Source organism: Anopheles merus, chromosome 3R (assembly GCF_017562075.2).
Source record: "Anopheles merus strain MAF chromosome 3R, AmerM5.1, whole genome shotgun sequence".
Classification (NCBI taxonomy): Eukaryota; Metazoa; Arthropoda; class Insecta; order Diptera; family Culicidae; genus Anopheles; species Anopheles merus.
Window position 1 is genome coordinate 562,406 of NC_054084.1, and position 17,433 is coordinate 579,838.

Here is a 17,433-nt window from a genome sequence, read left to right on the forward strand (position 1 = left end):
GAAATAAAAATGTAAATTAATCAACGACAGCAGCACTTTTTTTTAAATCACAGCTCAATATATAGCGCGCGCTCTAGTGGACAGTAGCGTTACTATAATGCACCGTCTGCTCCCGACTTTCGCGGTTTTGCGGTTTTGCCAAGATTTCAGCGAATCTCGAATATCCGAAGAAGTCGAATGAAAACACACGAATTTTAATCCTAATTTTTAAATCTTAACATTTTTACAATTTGGCAAGCCACCATGTATTGTAAATTTGTGTAAATTTGTATAATTCGAGGTGACAGAAAGTGGAGGGTCCAAAGTAGGCTGAACAAGGCCTTAAGTATGTAACTTTCAGAATTTGCAAACCAGAGCACTCCACATCATACTCCACATCCAAACTCATCGATTATGCCCCGAAGTTTGCTCTCGCAAAGATATAATGACGATTTGTTCCGCGTTAAGAAGCATTACGATGGTAAGTGTTCATCCCGATCAATACCAACGGGTCAATAGTAGTAAACATTCATCTCTCGTTAGCCGAATTTTGTCGCCTGTTTTGGAATCCGTTTGCCGATACCGAAGATGATAATCTACGCGCAAAATCGATCTACAAACCAAAAGGCACGCGTAAGAAGATGCGCAAAGTTGCTGGAGGCGGAAAACATCGATGTTATCAATGTAGATCCATCTTCCGGTGGCCATCGGATTTGAAGTACCACGTTGCATTCAGCCATAACGGTGAGCAGCTGAACGTTTGCCCGGAAGCGACGTGTGGCCGAAACTTTCAATTCCCCTTTCAACTGGTAAACCATCAGCGTACGTTTGGCCATCACGATTGGCAAATAGTTTGTACGGTGTGCAATAAGCTGTTCGGCAGTCAACGGTTTCTAGCGCGCCATACCCAGCTAGCGTGCAACCGGTACAAGCAGGAACAACAAGAGCAAGGACAGGACTCAACTAACAGATAACAGGTAAGTGAACAAAAAGAAACACACATTCCTATCGCATAATCCACATGCTTTATATTTTCATATTCATTCAAATCCGTGCATCTAGCCAACAATGGCGACATTGCTACATAAAATACACACATACACACATATCGAGAAAGGGACAACGAGGGTCATGATCGCCACATACCATACGGAAAAATGGGATTTCCCAGTATGGGATACTTTTTGCCTTTCCTTTTGCACATATGAAACAATTTGAATAGAATTCTGCGGCGGCGAATGGCGCACTATTTTCTGATGACCTGAATTTGATACCGCATCGCCTGTATGGCACATTCAAAACTAAACCCCTCGCGGTCTATACTCATTGCCTTATAATTAAACATACATAAATAAATACATCGATGTTCTTCTTAAACATCTCTGCATCTCCAATTTCCGACTGCATAGACATCTTTTCCACTATTTATGAAAACCTCGGATGTGTCTGTGTGTGTCTATTGGGGGAGAATTAATTGCACAACATCGACGGATTCAGGGCACATTACTAAGCTAAATTAACTGTACAAACGTCATACCGTTTTCTACTGAGGATTTGAAAATGATATTTTAAATTATTCACCGTTTGTTCATTGCACGTCCAATTGCCAGGCTTTGTTGAAGTTGAAAGGTAGAGAGAGAGAGAGACTTAAAACAAAATTTTGACCTGACGCTATGCTATTACGCTACTTTATTTTCCTCGCCAGGAGCGGTTTCCGCTATCTTTGCGAATTTACATTCCTTGTAGTTCAATCAAAATGTTCCTGTAAAACTTATCTAACTGCGTATCTTGGATACTGCTACCTGATATCATCAGCGCTATTTTCGCTGTGCAAAGGGAAATAATTTATGTGTTGTGCTTGTTTGCTTTGTTTCGATCTAAACAAACCCACAGTTGAGTAAAACGTGGAACGCCTAAAAGCTCAAATCAAAACAGTATCTAACAAGTTAGTGTTCCTCACGCCAGATGAAGAGTCTCGTGATTATATTGCGGGTGTACGGATGGTTTCTTGGTGCATGTTGGTGTTATCTTGTTTTATATTAATTGTTAGCTCAAATAAATTCTTCCCCAACGTGATGAAGGGAGCATAAAAACACAAAAACATTTACAATGGTAAACCCGTTTAAGAAAACTATTCAGACTTTGGTTCTTAAAACGCTACATATTTCATACGCGGCAACTTTTCGGCCCGTACTTTGTCCCAGAGCATGACACGTCCATGACAGGTGTCGTTTGTTTGCATTGCACATTTTTCCCTGACTTTAGGCAGCCACGGCCATCGGTCAAGATGTGCACCGAATTTGAACACGATTACAGAAAGTTAAAATTGAACGTATCCGTTACATCCACCAAGTTGATTTCCATCGAGCGACCCAGCACGAAACACTTTTGCTTTCTGGCGTGTTTTCGCAACCCTTAGTCTTTCGGTTCCTCCCGGTACCCGTCCGAGTACTGCTCCCGGCCGCTCATTTTCAGGATTGCCTTACTGTCTGCATTACCATCCAGCACCGACCGTGCGCCCGACTTTTCATCCTCCTGGTGAAAAGAAAGAAAAGATCATCAACAAAAACTCTAATCGTTTTCAACTACAGTTGAACGCACCCCTTCATCTTCCTTCACGGGTTTATCACCTACACCCCACACTTCCACATTGCGTATGTTGAATTTCTTTGTAGCGCTCAGTTGAAAGTATCCTTTGTACGTTGTGCAAGACTCGGAACACTCCCCGAGACCATACTCGCTGTCTAGCCACATGCCCCAATAGTTGTGCTGACCTCCCATACCCTACGAAAATGAAAATGGTATAAAGATAAAAATCAAGTTTGCTTGATACTTCCAATCCAAACACTCGTACCATTCCATTCGGCATGGTTTGCTGGTGCAAATTCAGATACTGGTAATGGTCATTATAGCCGGTGCTTGAAAAGCATCGCATTTTGGGCCGCAGCGTAAAGAGAAACGAGTTTTCGTTGCCGACATAGTTGGGACTGAGTGCCCACGAGTCCGTCGCATACCCACCGAAGATGTATCCATTCGCGTCCTCTACGATTACTACCGTCGGTCCCTGGTCCATAATACGACCTGAAGGTAGCACAAAGAAAATTTTACGTTAAATGCGTTTAAAGTTTCAACACACATTTCTCAATACAAACTCCTCTCTCACTCTCTTACCTAGTAGGGTGGAAAAACTTTCACCGTGGATTTGCGATGAAAATAGAAAGCGCCACTTGTTCTGCTGTGTTCCGGGCAGATTCGAGTTGATAAACAGCATCTGCGACAAATCGGTAAAAGCCGGATAGTCCGGCACATATTGGAGACCCTCGCAGTAGGGCAACATGGATTGGAGTGCTTCCTGTGGGATGATGCTTTTCCGTGCGTTGCCATCCGTCTCCGAGGCGTTCTTCACGTTGCGATAGTGGTACAGATGGGAGAACACGTGTTCCAGCATCTTAAGAAAGGTAGGATTTTTATGTAACCTGCCAATGGATAATGCATGTTTTGTTACGGCTTCAACTACAGCAGTCTATACCTAAAGCACCATCTACATTCTCATACGGTCATTTTCTCGAGGGAGTTTTAAACCGCACAAACTACTATGACTACGCAACCAAATTTATGCGCTTTAGAGGAATGAAATACAAGTATCGATTGGTTGAGGGCTTTTTTGGGATTTTTCTGCTAAAATTAGTTACAAAACATACTTTGAAATACGTTTCAAAAGAAATAAAATTGTCTTTAAATTGCAATCAACTCAAATGCATTCGCTCGAACACACGTTGCTTATTTGCGTTTCCCAGCATCCAAGGAAATGCTTTTTTCTCGTAACCAAGCAAAAACGAGAAACATTTATCCCAGCGTCAACAGAAATACAGCCAGACGGAAAGCAGGTCAAGTTACGGAACTACACGTACACGCTGCAGCAGCAGGATGTCAGCTGCGTCCGATTATATTCCACTTACCATCGTTCGGCATCGGCGCGGGTAACCTTCTGTGTGCCCTGTTGCACCACATCGTACGCTAAACTTTCCGCCAGCTTCTGGATGCAATCCTTAACGATGCGGAAACCTCGCGATTCCCAAGACTTGTACTGTGGGCCACCTTCCAGCCGGATAGCTCGCATATAGCTGCTGACGACCGCTTCCACGTACTGTGTGTCGATAAGCAAACCATGATGAGTATGAAATGGTTAAAAAAAACCGCAAGCATGAGAAAACAATTTGCATGCTCCGTGTTGCTTGATAAAGATAAAATAAAATCGATTCACTTCACCACAGGCGATCTACTATGTGGCGGTGATGCACCCTTACCTCCTTGATAAGCGGATACGCAATTTCGGTCGATTCCGATTCGGGCTGCTGCCCGAGACTGCACAGCAGCACATTGATCCGTTCATCTATAGTGCCGCGGACACAATAAACATACAGTTCGGCGAACCGCTGAAACTCGACCACCGGCGACCGGGCACCAAGCGGTCCGAACAGGAAGTTGGTGATGTACTGCGCCAACCGAGGATCCATCTGTGAGCCCCAGAATTTCTGCCGATGGTAAGACACCAAAGTCAACAACATGGAACAGTGCCAGTTCATTCCGAATAGCAACGACCGCCAAGAGATACAACAACGACAAAAAAGACCGGACATTAAGGAACGGGAATGGGTAAGATGAACGCGGAAAAGGAAAAGAAAAAGAAAATAAATAAAACTGCAGCAAAACTTGTTGGCTCACCGCTCTCCGGCAAGCGAGATACCAACCATGAGATCATCTTCCTTGATGCGTTCCGAGTTTTTGCTGACTAGCTTAAAGGAGCTTGCCACCACGGGCACTTCGCTCTTCGCCAGCAGGGAACATTTTTCTGCCAGCTTTGTACTTGAGTTTCCCATCGTTTCGCTGTTTCCTCACTAACCCGCGCTTCTGCAATTAGTAATTAAAAAACGTCACCGGGACGTATTAACTGTCGTAGCGGTTGACGTGCAAAGCGTGTGGAGAAGCTGCTAGGACGAGAGAGAATGAGATAGAGAGAGAGGGTGTGAAAGGATATTAGAAAATTTATAATTGGCAGCGAATATTACACGAATCGTCCCTTTGCCCTTCCAGTCGTAAATGAATAAATAGTATATCATCCGAGTGGCGAGTTCCGGGTATATTTTAAACCCTCATGACTAGAATTCATTATTTCGTCGTTAACTGCAAAAAAGTCATCACCCAACGACATCTGCAATCAACTGGCTCAATTCCCCACCAGCAGTACTGTGAATCAGCTCTCGGGAAACTCTCTAGACGAACGGTAGATGTGGGTTTCTTTGGTCTTTGTCCACCACCCATTGTCACACTCGACAGATTTTGCGGACTCCATCAGAGTCGGAGGGTAGTGCAAGGGTGAAAACAGATATCATAAATTGTTTATTGTACACGATCGACACATTACCGGATGAAGGCTTGAGGGGCTTGTTATCTACTTGTTTGGTCCAACCCAAAAAAAAAAAAATCGGCCACATGATGAACAACATACGCAAGCAGCAGGCGATGATGATCCCTTATCAAGCGTTGGATCGTAGGTAGCGAGGGATCGATACGTCGCGAACACGAACGAATCAAATCAATTCACAAGCAATAAAACTTGCTCCATTATTTCGGAGTGGAGCTGGCACGGTTGATGAAGCAGTTAGTGAAAAGGGTAATTATATTTTGCAATGTTAATGCTTTGCTTTCAACTATCCATTTCATATATTTTCTCACAGCACTATTAGAGTAAAGCAACACCAAACAATCCGTTACTTTACGTTACGCTTTATTATGATGACCCCAACGAAATTCACTGTTTAGAAAGTAATGAGGCAGGTCGATTCGAACTCTTCAGAATGCACTCGCTTGCGATTGAAAGCTGCACGTCTACACTTGTTTCAAGATGTGATCACATGAGCATATCCCGCATCATTATTAAAGCACACCACGTTCTCCACCGAACCCGCTCTAGGACGGAAGGCCATTTGTTTACACAGGGTTGAAGTCGGAGGAAGGAGGCACTGTGTGCCATGGCAAATAGTAGACCTTCCCCACTCGCGTTGATCAGGTGTCAGTTTCCTTTGGGACTGAATAGTGCTAGGAATTTTACCATTTCTAGTATCTAATGAAAATGCACCACACACACACACACACACACACACACACACACACACACACACACACACACACACACACACAAACAAACACACATTCACTCATTGATCGCCACTTCCTCTACTGCTTAAATCCTTCCATTCTGCCACATCCGTGTCCGTGTAATCTTAAGCTACACAATATTTACCTTTCCACTTGGATATTAACTACTATCGGCGGTGTTAGAACGCACCACGGCCGGCCACACACGCTTTTAGTCTACTGTCGTAAACAAATGCGCATTCCCTGGCTTCACAACATTTTCCGCTCACTTATGGGCAACGTCTGTGCAATTTTTCACGCGTTCACGATTTCCTAGTACCCTTATTTACTTTCACTCTTTTCTTCCGACTAGAGAAGATTGTGTCGCTTTTTTCTACTTCGTAGCAGAGAGCCAATTGTAAAACTGAATCACTTGGACAGCTGGGTAGATGTGTACAGCTTGTTGGGGAAAATAAACTCCACCAGTAAAAACCTCCGGCGTGCGGAACACTATCGCGTACCGGGATGAAATAAGCGAGCGATGGCCATTCGAGCCATTCGGAGCAAAGATTTTTCCACCTTTTGCGGCCCGTGAACGAAAACAGTGCAATTTACGACCCGCTTGGCAGGTATTGCCATTTCGCTCCATGTGACATATGGCTGTGTCTAAGGCACATAACGCAATAGGTGACTAATTTTACAAGGTTTTACAGTCAAATAGCTGATTTTTAATCGATGTATTGCTTAAACAGTGTTCATGTAATATAAAAATAAAATTGCACGAGATCTGCGACAATTTCACGTTTAATATTCACAAATTTCAATCGAACAAGATTGGTACCGTCTGTAGACGCCTTCATGTAAACAAACCTTTTCTTGACAGGTCTATCAGCTGCCATAACCGCGCGAAAAAAAATACAAACGCATTCTGTAGCCTAAACAGAGCGAGCGCAGCTATTCCCGTGAAACGGCGCGAGTAGGCCCGAGCTCGACGACAGTTATTCTTCCCAAAAAGATGAACAATTCGAACCTGCGAGATGCTTTTCAATTTCTTACCAGTGAGGCCAAAGGTACGTTATCACTGATCACCAAACAATCCTTACTAATGTGATGTTCTCCGTCTCTTCGCCCTCACAGATTTGTTCCTCCCGTCGAACATACCGGAGACGTACGGTATCCCGAGTTCGCTGGAATTTGTGCGCGACTACGTAGCGAAAAACCTTCCCCTGATAATGCGCAACGCTGTGAACGATTGGCCAGCGGTGGACAAATGGAACTCCAAGTACTTTCGGTTAGTAACGCATGAGCTGTACGTGTATCTTTTTCCCTCGTGCTAGACGCAAGGTACGCATGTTGTGATATTTTCACGAGCAGTTTGTATGGGAACTGGGATGTTACCGTTTGTTTGCGTGATGACGCCGCGCGCACTGTGTCATATCCCACGCTGGCATGGTATGCTGGTGGTCCGTTTGCATTTTTGAACCACTGCCAAAAACAGTCATCGCGAGAGAGGAAAGTTTAATTGGACGATCATCTCACCTTTCATTGACTGTGGAGGGAGACAACCTGCGCACAGCTGTGAAACATGAAATTATTGCCGACGGGGTAACGCTTTCCTTCCTGTACGCGCACACCAACACGAAGTGATAAAATTATGATTGCCAGGTAGTTGCATTGCATGTGCATCTGTTTTTGCAAACGTCGCGCCTTCCCATGCTGTTTCAATCACAAACCCCCCCCCCCCCCCCCCCCTTAGAGTAGTATTTGATTCAGCAAGCGTAAATTGCTTAAAATAACCCGAAATCGAACAATCCCTTACGTTTTGCAAGTTCCACAGAGACACAATTCCCGACAAAGAGGTAACGGTTGCGATCACGCCCAACGGCTATGCGGACGGTTTGGCCTTTCACGAGGATGAAGAATATTTCGTCCTGCCGCTCGAGCAAACGATGCGAATGGAGGATTTCCTTTCCGCCCTTGATCACAAGCAGTGAGTAAAAATACCCGACATTGGGAATTGACTAGGCATTAATTAATTCGAACTTAATCACTATTGCTCTATGCTATGGAAAAGCCCGGACGTCATTCCCTACATACAGCGCCAAAATTCCAACCTTACCGAGGATTTTCAAGAGCTGTGGATAGATGTGAACGAAAGCAGTCTAGATTTTGCGTCCGAAGCGTTTAACAAACAGCCGGATGCCATTAACTTTTGGATGGGAGATGAAAGGGCTATCACATCCAGTGAGTAGTGTGCCCGAGGGCAAGCAGCTTTCTGCTGACGGATTCTAACCTGTTGCTCTAATTGTCCACAGTGCACAAGGATCCGTACGAGAATATCTACTGTGTGATTTCCGGATACAAAGACTTTATCCTGATCCCTCCGATCGACCTACACAACGTACCCCGGCGCCAGTATCCGATGGGTATTTACATGCAGGAAAATGACGATTCGATAGTTATCGAGCCAATTCTGGACGGTGAGTCGTAACGGGTTTGGAAAGGGAATGGAATAGCAGGACAAACAAGCACTTTCGTTGAATAGAAATAGGTAAACCACGGATGATCGAGTGGGTCGGCGTGGATCCGTTGCAGCCAGATCTGGAACGGTTTCCCTGCTACGCGGATGCAACAACCTACGAAATTCGTCTGAACGCTGGGGACTTGCTGTACCTTCCCAGCCTTTGGTATCATCACGTACGACAAAGCCACAAATGCATTGCGGTCAACTTTTGGTACGACATGGACTACGATGCCCGTTACTGTTTCTACAAAATGATGGAAAAACTTTGCAACTATGGACAATAAATTTGGGCTGTGTTTCTGATGACGCACTATATTATATTTAAAACGGGTTTTCTTTACAAATACAAGAACTAATCTTGAAGCAACGCAGACTATACAAGGGGCTCCTAGACAACATAAGAATACACTTTGCTAATATAATGTAAACACAATAAATACTCTACACTGGAAACGTACAAAAACCATACACATAAAGAAGACCGTCCTGGTTTGGCCTTTGTCTTTCTTCTTCTTTGCCTGCATACTGCTAAAACATAAAAATATCTAGGTTCTAAACCCTTCGTCTTCTTTCCGACGCCGATCACCGTTTTGATCATTGAAATCCGCACGCGTGCCGTAACTTGCGCACGAGCTGCGCATCGATTCCCCGGTTCAGTGCCTTTTCCTCCAGCTCGCAAATCAAATTGGTCAACCATCGTTCCTGCATGTACAGTTGACGATTTTCCTGCCGATCGAACTCGAGACTGGTGTTTAGCATGTGCGTCATCAGCTTCTTCTTGTGGCGTGATCGACGTGACGCCTCGTTGTTTTTCACGCGGTCCTGGTTGTCGGCTTCGTTCTCACAATTCTTCCGGATGCGCGATTTGTTCGGGTTGAATCCTAAATCGGTAATAAGCGGGGACACAACACAAACACGAGACCTGGTAAGTCCATATAACTCGCTACTACAAAATCATTGATTGCTACTTACCCATTTCTAGTGGGAACTTGGCCAGCTTAGCCTTCGTATAGAGATCCTTGTTGTAGGCGGAAATTTCGACTATTTTGTCCAGCTCCTTCTGCACGCAATCGGGAATTCCGCTGTCCTTCTTCCATCGCTGCAGCACCAAGTTCGGCTGCAACATCTCGTCCAGTATGGAAGAGACACCCGAATCCGAGGGTGATCGTGCTGGTTTGTCCGCTATAGCAACGAGCGTACCACCAGCAGCGCCGCCGTGCTCTACGTTGCCGCTTGCTCCATCCGACGGTGGTTCCGGGGAGCTGGTGTATTGGTTGCCACCTGATTTCAGCATCATTGCGAATCCGTTCATACCGGGGCTACCGTATAGCAGATGGGGGGAATGGTTCCCTGGCGTCTCGATGATACGCGGACTGATCGATCGTCCCCCGTGGGATGTTTCCGGATGCGGTACAATAATAGGGGACAACGTATCTGCTCGCTCCCACCGCTCTAAATCCGGTGAAGACGAGCCCATCCGCACCGCTAGCGCACGGTTCGTGACAGTCGTCTCTTCCAATTTGTTAACTGGAACCAACGAAATGACGGGGCGCTTCATCGCATCCCTAGTAAACAGTTCGTGCTGAGCAATGTTGCCATGGACGGAAGCAACGCGCAGCGTCGATTTCGGTACGATGCGTTGCTTGGGTGATCCGTTCTTTCTTTCCCGCCGCTTCGGTGGGGACGTGCCAGACGATGCTACATTGGCTGTGGAGTTGTTTATTTGCACCAGTGTGGGCTGGTGTCCTCCGCTCAGCATTAACAGTGCGGACACTGCATCCAGATCAGTCATTTTGGGGATTTTTTTAAGAATCGATCTGAAAGGTCGAAGAGAAAGAGAGCAAAACACATTGGGGTAAGATTACGACCAAATTCAATTCCTCCAAAGAACACTAGATCATGCTGTGAGCGAAAAAGGCGAGCCATGTCTGCCATTGCCGAAATGAATGCGTCACATTCTTCGTGTTAGGATAGGGGGGAAGGACGCCCAAAGAAGAGGTGGTGTAAGCTTAGACAAGCATTTCGCCTTTCGAATGTGTGCAATGGTCGCAATGTGTGTTACTAAACCCCAGTACAGAGAATTATTCTAACGTTTGTTTGTTTTTTTTTCTTAAGCAATCATGTTCCACCGTTTCGATCGTTGCATTCGGAACTAGGAATGCAGATATCCCTCGTACGTATTCGTACTACTTTACAAAGCATCATAGCAGTAGCGAACACGATCAAGGGATATTCACAGCCAACATGAAATACAACCGATCAGCTTTTTTACACTTTGAACATATGAAAGGGTGTTTACCTCAATGTACTTTTTGGGTGTTAATCACCTTTCAACGCGCACAAAAACACACACTTTTCACAAAAACAAGCACAAATCCGAGTTTCCGCAACTCACACAAATTGTTCACGAAAGGACGGCCGACAAAGAATAACGCGATGGTGGAACCGAGCAGCAATTTATATACTAACTCTATTGCTGAAAAATTGTTACCCTTTTTCAAAGCACACAAACACATCCATCTTCAGGTAGTACATAAAGAACTAAGAACCCCGATATCCCTAAAACAAATGCCCTACCGTATGCCTTTACCCGCCTGCATTTGGTTGTGGTCGTTATGCATTAGCCCGATAGAATAAACTAACCAAACTACGCCCTACAAAAGCTCGAGCTCCCTCGCACACATAAATAACACGTCCCGCCGGATGGCTTCTATGAAAACGTGGCGACTGGCTCTTTCTTCATTATTTTACCCGTAATCGTAACATTAGTTTAGTTTTTTTCTCAAGTTAGATTAGCCTGGATTGGGTAGTGAAAGTATGGTACATTCGAGTCAGGTATTAACGGTCAAGTTTTGTTCTTTGTTTTTACCCTGCTTGTGAATTTCCAACGGTATATTGCATTGCTGTGAAAAGGCGGTTTTGTTGTGGGGTAGTGAAAGATATATTTCAACGGTTTTTTGAAACACGCATTTAGATGAAGCAAGGGAATTAACTGAACATGCAAATGGGTATTTGAATTTAAACGAAATTGCAAATAACATGTAACCAGGACGTATACAATTTTATCAGTACGAAGCTTTAAAATAGCAACATTTCTTTTTTTATGTTGATTTTTATATAGACTTCGATAGCATAGCACCATTGCGCACTTCTGTTATACAAAGCAAACGGTCCAATCAAATTTGGTTTCACATGTTGAGCGATCTTGCTTGATTGGGTTAATTTTCTTCCAATCAGAGTGACCAGAAATACCGATTTATCTACCGATTTACCTACCGATTCACAGATGACCGCCCTAAAACTACCGATTTTTCATTTATCCTACCGAAAATCACAGATGCACTCACTTAATCTGTGGTGCTTGGGATGCTGTTTCAAGGATCGCTATCCTCATTTATTACTTATCGCGCTGATGCACGTTTGTTTGCCTGGCATTTTTTATTTTTATCCGTTAAAATTTAATATTCATAATAAGTAGAAAATGTCAGTTGTGGGGATTCCGAGAATTGCTCGTCAAAGAAAATCGTTTAAATTGAATTTGAATCTTGCTGTAGGTGGTTAAAGCTTACCAAGGAATTTTCCAAATTATTTTTCCTATACAGGCGGTCCCCAAGATACACCTGACTTCAAGCTTCCCTGAAAATTTGAAGTCATTTCTGAGATGAGGGTGTATTTTTGGTCATAGAAAAGAAGGTTAAATGGTTGCGTTCTCAACAGTGCTCCTGCCGAAATCTGCCAATATAATCTGGCCACACTGGCCCGCAGGGCAAAAGCTCACTCGAAAGGTCAATAACCGTCGCAAAACGTCAAAAACGACCGTCGCCAGCGCCTCGAAATCGTTGCGAGTTTCGCTCGCTGGCGACGTCGGTTTGCAGTACTTGTGACGTCGGTTTTGACGTTTTGCGACGGTTTTGCGACGGTGGCCACCAAAAAGCTCGCCTTGCCTGGGCAAAGTGACCAGAAATACCGATGTATATATATCTAGGGTTTGAAGAAAAAAATCTCAATTTTTTAATCATTGAACTACAAAACTCAGCCAAACAATTAAATCAATCTAAATAATAAAGCGAAAATCAAATGACAGCACGTACGATAAAATCGTCTCCAAGGAGCACTGCTGCGGTCCTAAGCGGTCGCGTGGAGCCCCGAGAAAAAGAACTTGTCACCACAAAAAAATGTGCATCTTAGCCCTTCTTTGGCTTAGAATTCCAATTTTCAGATCGACACTTCAGAAAAATCTTCATTTGTGTAACCGCTGAATCAAATCTAATCCATATCCTAAATAAAGGATGCATATTCTCGTGAGATGGAACTTTCATTTTGCGCATAAGCACCCCCCCCCCCTCCCACTCAACACTTCTTTCGCTTTTACTTCTTTTAACTCAGTTAAGTTTCGAATTTTAACCTACCCAAGGACCGTAAAGATATCAGGTCAAGTTATAAGCCCGTTTTGACAGCTAGGAGGAAGAAGAATCGACGAAGAAAACTGACAGTTAGTTTTCCGAGTTTGGCGAGCGCTTCTTGTTCTCGATGGAAAATTTCCATGTTAAATCACGGGCTGTGTTCTAATAAACTAAAATATTCACCCAAATTGATCTCCACCAAATATTGACCATGCAAAACGTAAACAATCCATCAATACATATGCAAGCGGAAAACCATCTGTCAAAATCGGAGCCCAGGGGGGGGGATCGCCAAAAGCGCTATAACTACACCTCATTACAGGCGGTCCCCGAGATACACGGTACCTCTTATACGCGGATTCAGAGATACGCGGTTTCCTAAATTTGACAGTTCTTTGAGCAAATTGTACTGATTTGACACATCTATTGTAAAATGCCAAATAATTTCTGTTTTGATCGGATGTTAAAAACTATTTCAAAAGGTTTGAAACTGTTATTTCATTCAGAATCATATCAAATAATTGATTAAGTGGCTAAAACCACCCCCTAGTTGCAAATTAACACGAAAATTAGTGATATTTTGGCTAGAAATCACGAGATTCGACTTACGCGGAAATTCGAGATACGCGGTTTTTTGCGGCCGTTTTCGGTCCCCATTAACCGTGTATCTCGGGGACCGCCTGTATACATTCCACCTTGAACCTACCGAAAACTACCGATACAATTTTGATGCGCCTACCGAAAACCGCCAAAATAATCTGGCCACACTGGACATTACATCGAGTAGACTTCGACTGTCATTCTTGTCTTTTTTCACACTCTTGTGATTTTCGGAACAGAATTCGGTGCTGTGAAAAAACAGAACACACGAGCCAAGGTAAAGAGCGATTATTTAACTCGATTCCAGTTCCAGTGCGCTTAAAACACACGTGATTTACGTGAATATTTACGAATTAATCATACTGGCAGTGGGTGGGCCAAAGTATTGGAAAATACGCCTTACGAAGAACGACCAAATTACGTAATGTAAATTCGGTTTGTTTTTTTTTCTTTTCTTCTTGAAGATGTCTGAAGTCGCTACCAGAATCCCGAAGCCCGTGCTGCGCGGCCTGCACAATGCCACCATCAAGCGCAACCTGATCGTGTCGGGCGTCCTCTGCACCATTGCCGTCGTTGCGATGAAGGTGATGCACAACGACCCGAAGGTGCGGGACTACGCCGAGTTCTACAAGTGAGTGCAAAATGGTGGTGCGGGGATTGGTTGCGTAGGCCCGCTCGTCCCTGGACTAAGTTAATGTGGTTACATTGTTTTTGCAGAACCTATGATGCAAACAAGGCGTTCCAGCGCATGAAGGATGCTGGTCTGCTGCAATCGGTCAAGGATTAGATACGGCTCCCGCAGCATACATTATTTAGTAACAGAGAGAGAGAGAGAGAGAAACAAAGAGAGAGATATGTATGATTCCTTGGAGACAGTTTGCAGCTGATTGCAATCCAGCATCTGATGGTAATCGTGCGATAAAAATAAATTCCGGTTAAACCAAACGAATGAGTAAGGGTTTCCGCTCTCGTGTAAGTGTAACCGGGATAATGCTAGTTTGTGGTTGATTTATCATCATGTCATCATGGGACAATCAGTTCAATCTCGTTTTCTCCACATCGTTACGACTATCCATGCAATTAGGCAAAATAATCCAGCACAGCCAAATTTGCTGGTGCGGTTTTTTTATTCATTTAGTAACTGCTTTTCACCATCGCAAGGGAGTGCTGTCGTATCCGACGAAAAACAGACGTAAGCTCAAGCAAATCCTATCAAATATGCCAAACATTTTCTAGAATATCTCAATACGGTCCCATATGTTTGCCTTTCGCGGTTGTCCTATACGATAGATAATAGAGCACACCCTAAATTGCGCCGGCCCCGTATGTACGATCCCAAACTACGTACTGTTGCAAATCGTCCTGTGATACGCTGGCCTTCACCTTTGTCAGAGCTAAGCGGAAATCCTCGTAACATATCGGTCGAACCTGATCCTTCGCGATGTCACCCAACTGGTCGAACGGAATGGAGCGAATTGGCCCCATGGAAGCTTCGTGGCACAACACTTTCATGTCCGCACCCGAAAAACCTTCCGTAAGATCGCCAATGCGTGCAATTTCATCCGTTTCCAAGCTGTTGCGTTCTCGGTCCAGCAGTCGATTAAGAATTTGTATACGGGCCGACCGTTCCGGCAGTGGAATGTACAGCCTCTTCACCAGGCGACGGCGTGCTGCTTCGTCCAGCTCCTGCGGTCGGTTCGTTGCACCAACAATAAGAATTCGCTCGTCTTCCGCCGTTGCGGCTCCGTCCAGTTGTACCAAAAATTCCGTCTTCAAGCGGCGCGAGCTTTCATGTTCGGTCTCCGACCGTTGGCAGAGTAGGGAATCGATCTCATCGATGAAGACGACCGCCGGTTGATGAACAGCTGCCACCGCAAACAAGGCCCGCACCATCTTCTCCCCATCACCAATCCATTTCGAGGTAAGCGAAGAGGCGCTGATGCTAAAGAATGTGGATTTCGACTGCGACGCTATACATTTACCAATAAGTGTTTTGCCCGTACCGGGTGGTCCAAACAGCAGTATACCACGGGGTGGTTTGCGCAAACCGGTAAAAATATCTGGCCGCAGAATTGGCCACACAACCGCCTCCTTGATGATGGTTTTTGCATACTCCAAGCCGGCAATATCGTCCCAGGAAAGTGGTTGAAACCGGTCCATGATCTCGCTGCGAATCAATTCCACCATTTTTGGGTCGATGTTTCTCAACCGCTCATCGATCTCATCCTCCTGGCTGTCCTCGTTGCTGCTGTTATCGTTGCTATATCCGCGGTACTGCCCTGACCGACCATCATCCGAACCATTGTGAGGCGCTCCAGTGGAGCGATCCTCATTGTCAGACCGCACTGGACAGACGAACTTACTGCCAAGCATTCGCCGCCCTCCGAGCGTTTTGCGACCGTACGCAAATAGTGGCGCCTTGCCGGGCGGATTCGTAGTGCCGTATTTCTGTAAAATCGCGACAAAGAGAAATATGTTACCAACAAGCATTCGTCAAGCAACGCTCTACACACTTTACCTTCATGTTTTGTATGTGCAATTCATCTTTTGCCGTTCGGAAAGCACTACCACTACAACCTTCATGCTTAACAGATTTAGGCTCCTGGTGATCTGGTACTGGTACGGCAGGTGGCGGTTTCGATGCCGGTTTGGCAACAGGAAGTTTAGGAGTGAATGCTGGATTGCCACCGTTTGCAAATACACGACGTGAAATGTCCTCAATGACGGTATAACTGGTTGCTGCAGCAGCAGCCGGTTGTTGTTTCGTTTCGCGGTTATCAACGATTCGCTGTTGGTGCTGCTCTTCGCATTGTTTCGATTTGTGCAGGATGCTCGCAAGTTTGGTTGGGGAAAGTTCGTCCTCACAACAGTTCTCGTACGATCCGTAACAGGCACAGTCCTCGCTTGGCAAATATGAGACCGGATCATCCAACGCCGTATCGATGATTTCAAAGTCATCGTCAGCCACCTCCGACGGCTGAGTGTTAAGCAGCTCCAGCACATCGTCACAGTAGTTGTTAACGCCGTCGGGATTGGTCATTAAATCTTGGTACTTGTGCAAACCTTCGCTCAGCAGCTGTGCTGATAGTCTTTCATCGTCTCTGGAAGCAAACAGTAGGTATTAAACATGAAACATACATTTGATAAGCCGTGAGTATGTGCTTTTGCTCCATACATTTGCAGCGATTCCATATGGAGCAGATAGTTCAAATTTCGCACATCGTTTACTGCTTGGTTCGCGTCTTTGTGGGATGAAGTTTCTTTCAATGTACGCAAACAGAGATATATCTCCTCAACGGTTCCAATAGAGTCTTCCATTTCACGAGCGTAACTCTTTGTTGATCAACGGAAGGATCTCTCGAAACATTCACGCGCGCGCCGATTTTGTGCTTCTTTTTGAGGCACTGTGGAACGTCCACTGTACATGCGCGATGTACACATAATATTGCATTGCTGAACATACAAGATGGTTTGCGTGGTTGCGGTTCCATGTTCAGCACCGCTGTTAGGTAAATTCAAAAGCAAAAATGATCGAAAACATTCTAGATTGATTTAAATGTAAAAACGTTGTAAATATGAGGCAATTTACCAATATGATAATAATTCAATATAATAGATAGATCCCTATGAGAAAGTGCCGTTGTGCTATTCGATGCGTAGAACACATTAAATGTCAAAATGACAACACATTTTGCAACGTTGGAAAATAGAAATTTATAATCTGTTATACGAACAGTTTTTAAACAAATGTTCTCTTTAGAATGATCAAATGAATGACATAAGCATACT

At 44.6% G+C, this 17,433-nt stretch overlaps 5 protein-coding genes across 11 annotated transcripts; 2 read left to right on the forward strand and 3 right to left on the reverse strand.

Annotated features, from left to right (window-relative positions):
* Positions 1-987: 987 nt before the first annotated feature.
* LOC121596596 (MTOR-associated protein MEAK7) lies at positions 988-6,709 on the reverse strand. Of its 3 annotated transcripts, none has more exons than XM_041921680.1 (8): positions 6,284-6,709; positions 4,731-4,890; positions 4,287-4,514; positions 3,939-4,126; positions 3,151-3,455; positions 2,834-3,060; positions 2,581-2,763; positions 988-2,514 (listed from the first exon to the last, which is right to left on the reverse strand). In XM_041921680.1, exons 2-8 carry the CDS (start codon positions 4,857-4,859, stop codon positions 2,395-2,397), a joined length of 1,380 nt encoding a protein of 459 aa, XP_041777614.1. In that variant the 5' UTR covers positions 4,860-4,890; positions 6,284-6,709; the 3' UTR covers positions 988-2,394. The 3 variants fall into 3 exon arrangements, with proteins under 3 accessions (XP_041777614.1, XP_041777612.1, XP_041777613.1); XM_041921678.1 differs by having other exon boundaries at positions 4,731-4,967; XM_041921679.1 differs by lacking the exon at positions 6,284-6,709 and adding an exon at positions 5,489-5,561 and having other exon boundaries at positions 4,731-4,967.
* A 3-nt stretch (positions 6,710-6,712) lies between these two features.
* Positions 6,713-8,956, forward strand: LOC121596599 (bifunctional peptidase and (3S)-lysyl hydroxylase Jmjd7). Of its 3 annotated transcripts, XM_041921684.1 has the most exons (7): positions 6,713-6,804; positions 7,001-7,187; positions 7,255-7,408; positions 7,955-8,107; positions 8,192-8,361; positions 8,433-8,597; positions 8,663-8,956. In XM_041921684.1, the coding sequence occupies exons 2-7, from the start codon at positions 7,133-7,135 to the stop codon at positions 8,923-8,925; spliced, it is 960 nt and encodes a 319-aa protein (XP_041777618.1). In that variant the 5' UTR covers positions 6,713-6,804; positions 7,001-7,132; the 3' UTR covers positions 8,926-8,956. The 3 variants fall into 3 exon arrangements, with proteins under 3 accessions (XP_041777618.1, XP_041777620.1, XP_041777619.1); XM_041921686.1 differs by lacking the exons at positions 6,713-6,804; positions 7,001-7,187 and having other exon boundaries at positions 7,294-7,408; positions 7,947-8,107; XM_041921685.1 differs by lacking the exons at positions 6,713-6,804; positions 7,001-7,187 and having other exon boundaries at positions 7,390-7,461; positions 7,947-8,107.
* Positions 8,957-9,051: 95 nt separating this feature from the next.
* Positions 9,052-11,578, reverse strand: LOC121596598. Of its 2 annotated transcripts, none has more exons than XM_041921681.1 (3): positions 11,511-11,578; positions 9,614-10,458; positions 9,052-9,522 (listed from the first exon to the last, which is right to left on the reverse strand). In XM_041921681.1, exons 1-3 carry the CDS (start codon positions 11,540-11,542, stop codon positions 9,236-9,238), a joined length of 1,164 nt encoding a protein of 387 aa, XP_041777615.1. In that variant the 5' UTR covers positions 11,543-11,578; the 3' UTR covers positions 9,052-9,235. The 2 variants fall into 2 exon arrangements, with proteins under 2 accessions (XP_041777615.1, XP_041777616.1); XM_041921682.1 differs by lacking the exon at positions 11,511-11,578 and adding an exon at positions 10,941-11,151.
* Positions 11,579-13,809: 2,231 nt separating this feature from the next.
* Positions 13,810-14,640, forward strand: LOC121597335 (cytochrome c oxidase subunit 6C). Of its 2 annotated transcripts, none has more exons than XM_041923015.1 (3): positions 13,810-13,921; positions 14,109-14,275; positions 14,362-14,640. In XM_041923015.1, exons 2-3 carry the CDS (start codon positions 14,109-14,111, stop codon positions 14,429-14,431), a joined length of 237 nt encoding a protein of 78 aa, XP_041778949.1. In that variant the 5' UTR covers positions 13,810-13,921; the 3' UTR covers positions 14,432-14,640. The 2 variants fall into 2 exon arrangements, with proteins under 2 accessions (XP_041778949.1, XP_041778950.1); XM_041923016.1 differs by lacking the exon at positions 13,810-13,921 and adding an exon at positions 13,928-14,026.
* Positions 14,641-14,712: 72 nt separating this feature from the next.
* Positions 14,713-17,292, reverse strand: LOC121597334 (fidgetin-like protein 1). The gene is made up of 4 exons (XM_041923014.1): positions 17,234-17,292; positions 16,820-17,146; positions 16,163-16,745; positions 14,713-16,092 (listed from the first exon to the last, which is right to left on the reverse strand). The coding sequence occupies exons 2-4, from the start codon at positions 16,960-16,962 to the stop codon at positions 14,950-14,952; spliced, it is 1,869 nt and encodes a 622-aa protein (XP_041778948.1). The 5' UTR covers positions 16,963-17,146; positions 17,234-17,292; the 3' UTR covers positions 14,713-14,949.
* Positions 17,293-17,433: the final 141 nt, after the last annotated feature.

Bases quoted from the DNA above. Each gene is read 5' to 3' on its own strand.
- LOC121596596 (XM_041921680.1), bottom strand. From the start codon at position 4,859: ATGGGAAACTCAAGTACAAAGCTGGCAGAAAAATGTTCCCTGCTGGCG. The intron at 4,515-4,730 runs GTTGGTATCTCG...TACCATCGGCAG, and splicing joins TCAAGGAAGATGATCTCATG to AAATTCTGGGGCTCACAGAT. The intron at 4,127-4,286 runs GTAAGGGTGCAT...ATCGACACACAG, and splicing joins CGTATCCGCTTATCAAGGAG to TACGTGGAAGCGGTCGTCAG.
- LOC121596599 (XM_041921684.1), top strand. From the start codon at position 7,133: ATGAACAATTCGAACCTGCGAGATGCTTTTCAATTTCTTACCAGTGAG. The intron at 7,188-7,254 runs GTACGTTATCAC...TCGCCCTCACAG, and splicing joins TCTTACCAGTGAGGCCAAAG to ATTTGTTCCTCCCGTCGAAC. The intron at 8,362-8,432 runs GTGAGTAGTGTG...AATTGTCCACAG, and splicing joins TGAAAGGGCTATCACATCCA to TGCACAAGGATCCGTACGAG.
- LOC121596598 (XM_041921681.1), bottom strand. From the start codon at position 11,542: ATGCAATATACCGTTGGAAATTCACAAGCAGG. The intron at 10,459-11,510 runs GTAAAAACAAAG...TCGACCTTTCAG, and splicing joins GTTGGAAATTCACAAGCAGG to ATCGATTCTTAAAAAAATCC. The intron at 9,523-9,613 runs GTAAGTAGCAAT...TTACCGATTTAG, and splicing joins CAAGTTCCCACTAGAAATGG to GATTCAACCCGAACAAATCG.
- LOC121597335 (XM_041923015.1), top strand. From the start codon at position 14,109: ATGTCTGAAGTCGCTACCAGAATCCCGAAGCCCGTGCTGCGCGGCCTG. The intron at 14,276-14,361 runs GTGAGTGCAAAA...TTGTTTTTGCAG, and splicing joins GACTACGCCGAGTTCTACAA to AACCTATGATGCAAACAAGG.
- LOC121597334 (XM_041923014.1), bottom strand. From the start codon at position 16,962: ATGGAAGACTCTATTGGAACCGTTGAGGAGATATATCTCTGTTTGCGT. The intron at 16,746-16,819 runs GTATGGAGCAAA...GTTTGCTTCCAG, and splicing joins CATATGGAATCGCTGCAAAT to AGACGATGAAAGACTATCAG. The intron at 16,093-16,162 runs GTAAAGTGTGTA...GCGATTTTACAG, and splicing joins TGCACATACAAAACATGAAG to AAATACGGCACTACGAATCC.